The 8983-nt window shown below is 37.6% G+C and overlaps 1 protein-coding gene across 1 annotated transcript; it reads left to right on the forward strand.

Moving 5' to 3' along the window:
* Positions 1-1203: 1203 nt before the first annotated feature.
* Positions 1204-8649, forward strand: klhl40b (kelch-like family member 40b). The gene is made up of 6 exons (XM_041968731.1): positions 1204-2396; positions 4936-5096; positions 5565-5672; positions 5815-6000; positions 6340-6489; positions 8262-8649. Exons 1-6 carry the CDS (start codon positions 1269-1271, stop codon positions 8371-8373), a joined length of 1845 nt encoding a protein of 614 aa, XP_041824665.1. The 5' UTR covers positions 1204-1268; the 3' UTR covers positions 8374-8649.
* The last annotated feature ends 334 nt before the right edge of the window (positions 8650-8983 follow it).

The following is an 8983-nucleotide window of genomic DNA, read 5'->3' on the forward strand; positions in this document are numbered from 1 at the left end:
CTACATTGTGCTGCCAATACTTTAATGCAGTGGTTCCCAAACTGGGAGAGTAATAAACCTTAAATTTTGCTGCACCATTAGCAAAACATAGAGAAATTTATGAAAGTACCAATGGGCAAATGATGATAAATTAACAACAGACATTTCATTTCAACTAATTTTAACTAATATGATGAGGCATGTCCAGTTATAATATATAACTATATAATATATATATAACAATATAAACAAGTTATACTGAGACCTGGGTACCTCTCACCCTGAACACTAAAAAAAGCCTGATGATTACTTCAGAAATAAATGACTTAACTGTTGTAAATAGCAGAGCATGGCTTTAACTATATTTAATGAGGTAGCAGCCAAAAACTAGAGACCTCTTCGTGGCATACTTCTTTGTACATTTCTTTGTAAGCACTAGGGTGCATGTGATACTGGGATCGGGGGGGGGGGGGGGGGGGGGTTGACATTATTTTTGTAGATGAAAAAAGGGCCTTGCAGAAAAAGCTTGGGAACCACTGCCTTAATACTGAATAATGCTGGAGCTTTTCTTTCAACAGGAATAATCTTATATTGTTCTGTTATCGTTACCATTAGCTGGATAACCTTTGCAGATTGCGCTGCAGCCACTCTTCACCAGGGTTAACACAAAAGAGATTTTGATCATCAATAGTGCTATTCATTATTCTTGTCTTTAGGCCAAGAAGCCCATATAACACAAACGATGGGGACCATTTAAATCACGCTGTTGTATTATAAATTGATTACATGTGGATAAAATCTTCACTGCTTTGCTAATCATGAGTTACTGTAATAAAGCATTGAATTACTGGTTATGTGACGTGTTCCTTAGCATGGTGTAATTTATAATATAAAATATGACAAACTGACCATGTGGCTAAGCTGTCCTATGACTCATGGACATGTTTCCGATGAAGCCACGTGTCAGCTATTTCAGAGCTGAGGGGATTGTCCAGGGGAGAGGGTGGGGTTGGAGGTGGTAGGGGGGGGCAGAGAGGGAGATATTGCATTTCATGTTCCAGAATAAAGCCCATAGCTTAACACCAAGCACCCAGTCTATAAATAACCTCCCAGTTAGAGCTCAGTTGAAGGGTCAAGACAGCTGAGGAAGTGGGCTGTCCTGGGATTCAGCTGGTGCGCAGACTGACTGTGCATCTAAATCCACTTTCCAGGCTAGACACTAACTCCTCTGCTATAGAGACAATCTGCAGCCCTTTAAAGGTTCTTTAAACTTCCTTCTCCAAGGAAAAATGGCTGTGCCTATAAACCCAATGGATGAGCCCAGGGTGTACCAGCAGACTCTGCTCCAGGACGGTCTGTGTGATCTGTTGGAGAATGACAAGCTGGTTGACTGTGTGCTGAAGATCAAAGACAAGGAGTTCCCCTGCCACCGTCTGGTGCTGTGTGCCTGCAGCTCATATTTTCGCTCTATCTTTCTGTCTGATCTGGAGGAGAGCAAAAAGAGAGAAATTGTCCTGGAGGATGTGGAGCCTGGTGTGATGGGGCTGGTACTAAAGTACCTGTACACCTCCAAAATCAATGTGACAGAGCAGAATGTCCAGGATATTTTTGCTGTTGCTAACATGTACCAGATTCCCTCAATTTTCACCGTTTGTGTGTCTTTTCTGCAAAAGCGCCTGAGCCTCAGCAACTGCCTGGCTATCTTCAGGCTCGGTTTGATGCTAGACTGCCCCAGGTTGGCTGTCTCTGCCCGAAACTACGCCTGTGAGCGCTTCCAGTTTATCTCCAAAGATGAGGACTTTCTTCAGCTTCTTCCTAATGAGTTGGCAGCCATTTTAACAAATGACAGTCTGAATGTAGAGGCAGAGGAGACAGTGTTTGAGGCTTTGATGAATTGGGTTTCCCGGGACACTGAGAACAGAGAGAAAGAACTTCCAGGTTTGTTGGACTGTGTTCGTTTGCGTCTTGTCACTGATGATTATCTGAAGGAAAAAGTGGAGAAACACAAATTGATTTCATCCAATCCTGAGCTCCAGCAGAAACTCCAGCTGGTCAAGGATGCGCGTGCTGGCAAAATGCCCGAGGTTAGAAAAGGCAAAACCAAGAAGGACGATGGTGGAGCTGAAAAAGACGGAGAAAATGAAAACAATGAGGAAGAAGAAAGTCTTCTCCCAAGCATTCTCAATGATAATCTGAGATTTGGGATGTTTGTCAGAGACGTAATACTGATGGTGAGTGATACAGGTGCCGTGGCCTACGACCCTTCAGGGAATGACTGCTTTGTAGCCTCACTCTCCACACAGATACCCAAGAACCATGCCAGTTTGGTCACTAAGGAGAACCAGGTCTTTGTGGCTGGAGGATTATTCTTTGATGAACAGAACAAGGATGAGCCACTGTGCTCTTACTTCCTACAGGTAAAAAAAAAAAATGTTTTCATAGAAGGGAAACAGACGAATGTTATAGAGAGAAAATCTCAGATTGGCTCTAAATTAGATAAATGAGAGAAAAATCTATAAATAAAGCAAAACACATCTAGGATGTTTCTATATGATGGGATGTTTTCACCACAAAAATCACGATGATTAACGTGACTCCATTTAAAGACTATACGGCTTTACTGAATGCTGGAATTAAGATGCTTGAAAGAAGATGCTAAAAGCATGTGACAACTCACATAAGGGATAAAGCCTAAATAAATGTTGTATTTCTATATATTACACACACTATAAAATCTGTTCTTTAAATTGTCCAAACATTCAGTTATATGAATGAATAAAGTACACCTTTTTTCAATTCTAAGACTTCATAGATAGGATATGTCTATAAAACATATATAGGGGGTGTGAAAGCCAAGTAGTTACAGGTGGGTCTGGAGGACCTGGGTTCAAGTTCCCATTGCAGCAACAGAGGTGAACCACTGTGGGACCTTGAGTAAGGCCCTTAGTCCTCATATGCTCCCTGAGTCTCTAGTGATTGGTAAAATGCAGAACCTATTTTCCCAATTGACATGAATAAGATAAATATTACTGTTATGTAATAAAAGTCATCTAGTACTTGCCAGGTCTTAAAATTGGGTAGATACAACCTTAAGCCTGGTACACACATAACGATTTTTGGGCTGTTTTTGTCCCGATTTTGCCTCTTCCCGACCTCAGACGGCAAACGGCCAATCATTGTGAGATTTCCCAGTCCAATTATCATGTGGTCTGTGGTGTGTTACGAGCCGATTTGTCCTGATAATCTGCTCTGAAATGGGTCGTAGCCTACAATTGGGAATATTGAACATGTTCAATATTTCAGAGCTGATTTCTGAGGAACATCAACAACTCATTCATTGTGACTGCGTGGTTGGTGATGTGGCAGGGAATGTAGCCAATCAGAGAGCGAGCTGGCTGGGGAACAAGGAAGTAAATAAAGTCTGTGTTCACACCATCTCCAGTCTGTTATTTTTTTCAGTTCTGGCTTTTTTCTTTGTTAACAATAGTCCCAAGACCACCATCATTCCCTCGTCCTATATATCCTCTTCTATGCTGTGTTGTGTTTTCCGATTGTTACTGTGTTCCTTCTTCTTTGTTTTTTGCCGGTTGTTGCTATGGTTCTTCTACATTTAGACATTTGTAGATGAGTTGCTGGACAGCATCTTAATGTGTGTGTTGTTCTGTGATTACATTTTCGGAGCACACCACACACAGTACGATCAAAAATGATTTTTTTTATCTTCACATGTGAGGTCTCGACCAGATAAAAAATCTCATAAGATTAAAAAAAATCTTTATGTGTGTACCAGGCCTTAGATGTGCAAAAACAAATGACATGTTGCACCACTTTTTTATTTACTGAAGAAATGCTAATCTGACATGCAAAAGCACAGAGAAGTGTGATTAACTAAGCACAGCGTTACTCCAAGAATTAGGAGAGTAATTAACAGCCAGGTACTGCTAATCAAAAGTATACAGTTAGTTGACCATAACCAAGTTTGAGCACTTCTATGAAAGCAGAAGTGTCCATTCAAGTGTGTTAATACAATTCCAAGGAGAAAAAACATCTGAAATGATCTTAGGGATGTGATTGTTGCTGTCTGCTAATCTGGGGTCATTAAAACATTCCCAAACAAATAGGAGTTCATCATTATACAGTGAGAAAGATCATTTACAAGTGGAAAACTTTCAAAACAGCTGTTATACTCGAGTGGATGTTCAACTCAAGGTCAGTGTTCAGAGGATTTACAAAAAGTCCAAGAGCTACATCTCGACTCTTCAAACCTCACTTAGCATGATATTAAAGTTCATGACCATACAGTTAGAGAAAGATGGAAATAGCATTCAGCATATCAACTCATACGAAGTGCCAAGCACAGTGTTGGATGGGTGATGATTTGGGCTTGTTTTGCAACTAAAGGACCTAAATTCCTTGTCGCCAGAGTCAACCATGAACTCCTGTTTACCAAAGTGTTCTTGTCGAATGTGAGACCGACATCTAAAGCTTGGCTGAAACAAGATCATGCAACAGGACAATGATCCCAAACAACAGCAAATTAACAACATAATGGCTGGAAAAGAAAAAAATCAAGGTGTTGCAATGGTCCACTCAGAGTCCAGATTCCATTCAATGAAATTCAAGAGAGCTGCCAATAATTTAGTGAACCCATGGACTGAAGCAACATTGTAAAGATGAGTGCACAGAATGCTTCCACTGTGATTTAAAAAGCTGATGACATTCTACGGAGAATTATTACTTCAAGATATTTCTGCCAAAGTTGGTTTTACAATCTGCTGAATCATGAGGGGTAATTAGTTTTCCACGCGCTGCTTCTGCATTATGGTTTAGATTTATCAAATGAATACTTCCAGAATTTGTAGTTACCCCCAAATCAAAATTTGACAAGGAGCTGATGAGTATCGTGACTTTCCACATGACTAACTTATTCACAAATGTTTCAATCCTGTGACTTAGTATGACCCCGTCAGTGCCGACTGGCTTGGGATGCCTCCCCTCCCGTCTCCCCGCTTCTTGTTTGGTCTGGCCGAGGCCGAAAACTCCATCTTCGTGTTGGGGGGAAAGGAGCTGAAAGAGCAGGAGTGCACCCTGGATTCAGTTTTGGTCTATGACAGACAGTGAGTAAAGAGTTAAAAGTAGGGAATGCACAGATATACCGGCCTAACATCGATATCAGCCAATGCTAAGCTTCTTGACTGGAATCAGTCTATCAGCAAATAGGATAACATCAGTTAGTGGCTACATGTTAATCTAAAAACTAAATATATGAATATTTTATTCAGAAAAAAACTCAGCCATGTCAGCACTGAAAAGTCACTGAGCTGGCTAAACACATTTTGGACATGCTTCCTTGAAAGAATTTGTGCTCACTCAAAGATAAAGTGATGAATGGCTGAAATACAAAAGAGAAAAAAAGTATACTTTAATGTTTTCCTGTCATTAAAAAACAAAATTGGGATTTGGTCAGCTGTCAGAGCTTCCCTGCTCAGCAAGACAGAAAAAGAGAAGAAGAAGAAAAAAGTAAAAGAACTGCTCCGGATGAATGTCTGATTATTATACTTGTTTATGTGGTTTGTTTTTCACAGATCCTTTAAATGGGGTGAGTCAGAGTCTGTTCCTTACCCTGTCTATGGACACGCAACAGTATCGCACAATGATGTTGTGTATGTGATCGGAGGAAAAGGAGAAAACAAGTAAGTATATGCTTGTATGTATGAAAAATATAAGGATAAATAGACTAAAAAGAGTTTTCATTATAAAAATCATAACGTGACATGTTACTGCAAAGGAATTAGAAACCTCTGAAGTTTCCGTGTTGTTACTTTTGTTGAAAAGGAGCTGTCTGAAGAAGATGTTTGCATATGATGCCAAGAGATTTGATTGGAAGGAGCTTGCTCCCATGCAGACTGCACGCTCCTTATTCGGAGCTGCTGTTCATAACGGTAAAATATACGTGGCAGCAGGAGTGACTGACAACGGCCTGACAGACTCCATTGAGGTGTACGACATTGCAACCAACAAGTAAGTTCAATCTGCATAAAAATAGGCTCAGACATTGTTATAAACTGTACATCATCCTATGTTTTACTCTGGTATTTTACTGTTGCACAAGCATATTGCTAAAGTGAGAGTTTAACAAAAGGAAATTTTATTTTTATTTTTTTCAGGGGACTATAAAAGTTTTAGAATACAGAAGCAGCTACATTTCAAAAGTGTTTTCCTTAGATCACTTGGTTATTTTCAGGGTGGATACACTGTGTACAGGTCACCAACCCAACATGGAGGCCAAATCTGTGCAGTAAACATATTATGGTTTTCCCAAATCCATTTTCTGTATGTGTTTGTGTTTACATGTTTCAGGTGGTCAGACTTTCTGCCGTTTCCTCATGAGCGTAGCTCTCTGAATCTTGTATCCTTGGCTGGATCCCTCTATGGCGTCGGAGGTTTTGCCATGATGCCTTTAGAGGACAGCGACGAGTTCGTTCCCAAAGAGATGAATGATATTTGGAGGTACATCATTGCGTTCATTATTGCTTTTTTGAAGATATTACTATTGCGAGGCTTGTCAAATTTTTTTTTTTTTTTTTTTTTTTTTATTTATTTATTTCGGCATAGTGAAAGTAAATAAAACATATTACAGAAAGGAAAAACAAAAAAAAAAAACAAAGACCGCAAGGGTGTAGGCTGAAGCTAGTAGCTTATAAAATGCCTACCCATTACTAAAACAATGTTACCAATTTGCTATAATTTACTAAACTGACATTGATAAAAGATTTACATCATTACCCCAATTGCTAATAAGAGCAACATGTGAAAAAAAAAAAAAGAAATTTACCCACAAAATCTTTTGCATGTCATTTATCATGATACTTCATTATTATGTCATTTATGTACTTTCTTTTAAGTGATTTCAAAGTAGAACTCATTTTTAAGTCATCAGAACAATTGTTCCACAATTTGACACCAGTGACAGATATAGAGTGAAACTTAACATTTGTCCGTACCCTGGGTTTGCTAAACATTTAATTTCCTCTAAGTTCATAACATTTCTCCCTCTTTTTAAACAGCCTCTGGATACAGAATGGCATTTGATTATTATTAACTTTATACATGATTTGAATTGTGTTGTAATCTACTAGATCTCTGAATTTCAGTATGTGTAACTGAATGAATAGTTGATTTGTTGGTTCATAATACTTTTTTTTTTACAAATTATACGTATGGCCTTCTTTTGCAGTAGAAAAACTAAATTTGTGTTTGTGTGGTAGGTATTTCCCCATATCCCTACACAATAGGTCATATATGTAACAATCAATGAGTTATATAGAATAAAAAGCAATTTTTGACACAGATAGTCCTTTACTTTGTACAGTATTGCAATAGATTTTGACATCTTGATTTTAACATAATTTATATGTGATTTCCAATTTAGATTATGGTCTACAATAACTCCTAAAAACTTAATTTCTGTAACTATGTCAATTTCATGATTTATTATTTTAATTTTTTTGTAACTATTTGATGTACGATTTGCAAATATCATACATTTTGTTTTCCCAAAGTGAATGTATAATTTGTTGACAACAAACCATTGGTTAATTAACTCAAACTCTTTTTCCACTGTGTCCAGAAGCTGTTTTAAGTTGTCTCCACTACAAAAGAAAGTTGTATCATCAGCAAATAAAATGCACTTTAACAACTTGGAAACAAGACACAAATCATTAATAAACAGTATAAACAATAAAGGGCCTAGTGCAGAGCCCTGTGGTACCCCACATGATACCTGTAATAACTCCGAATCCATATTATTTACATGTACAAATTGATATCGGTTCTCTAAATAACTCCATAACCATTCAAGTGCAACACCACGGATTCCATAGCCATGTAATTTTCCAAGAAGTAAATTATGATCAACCGTATCAAACGCCTTCTGCAAATCCAAAAATACACCAACTGTATATTCTCTTCTATCAACTGCATCTGTTATCTGTTCAATAAATTCCATTAGTGCCAGTGAAGTGTTCCGATTTTTTCTAAAGCCATATTGTTGTTCACACAGTAAACTGTACTTATCAATGAAGTCATTAAGTCTTATGGCAAATATTTTTTTCCAGTATTTTAGAAATGAGAAATTTTCATTAATCTCAGTTTTAAACTGTGTATGGATCTGGAGATTAAACAAAAAGCAAGCATTTTTCTTAGTAGTGGTACTTAGTTTATCCTAAAATAGCAAAGAAAAATGTTACCTTTCCTCATGTAACATCAGTTATCCTCTTCAGGTACAATGAAGCAGAGAGACAGTGGAATGGGATCCTCAAAGAGATCCAATATGCATCAGGGGCCACAATTTTGGGGGTCCGTTTGAACACCCTACGTCTCACCAAGATGTGATGCTGCTTCCAGTTCCCGTTTGTCAATGGAAATCTGTCTGAATTAACCGCAGCACAGTACTGTTTTATAGGACTTTTAAGACAGATTTATAATCACAAATATCAAGCTTCATCCTTTTATATTTATTTTACGCAGTGCTGTAACTTTTGTAATGCTTACTATCGACAGTTTTCTTTTGTGATGAAATTTTTATAAAGATGTTGTGAAACCTAACCATTTGTCAACCAACAGTTTTGCACTGAAATAAATCAATAAAAATTCTGAAAAGCGATAAAATCTTTGTTGATTCATTTAGAAGATGCTTGAATTTCCCAATAGATGGCAGCAAAGACATTACTTAGATTTAATAAACGAGCGCAACACATAAAACACAACATAGATAAAAAAAAAAAGAAGAAAAACATAGTACACATGTACATTTGCAATAATATATCAGTTTTGTTTAATATTGAAATGATTTCATTACACTGTTGTGTTACAGACAGGAAACACTTGTCAATAAAACAATAAAAGACAGAAAATACAGTATAATGTTATTAGCACCTCTAGACACTACTGTCCTTGTACTGTTTTTAAAATTTTAATATAGCTAAATGTGACAACTACTGTC

Source organism: Melanotaenia boesemani, chromosome 18 (genome assembly GCF_017639745.1).
Source record: "Melanotaenia boesemani isolate fMelBoe1 chromosome 18, fMelBoe1.pri, whole genome shotgun sequence".
NCBI lineage: Eukaryota > Metazoa > Chordata > Actinopteri > Atheriniformes > Melanotaeniidae > Melanotaenia > Melanotaenia boesemani.

Coding starts and splice junctions, on each gene's coding strand:
- klhl40b (XM_041968731.1), top strand. CDS start 1,269: ATGGCTGTGCCTATAAACCCAATGGATGAGCCCAGGGTGTACCAGCAG. Junction 5,673..5,814: donor GGAGGAAAAGGAGAAAACAA/GTAAGTATATGC, acceptor TTTGTTGAAAAG/GAGCTGTCTGAAGAAGATGT. Junction 6,001..6,339: donor TACGACATTGCAACCAACAA/GTAAGTTCAATC, acceptor TACATGTTTCAG/GTGGTCAGACTTTCTGCCGT.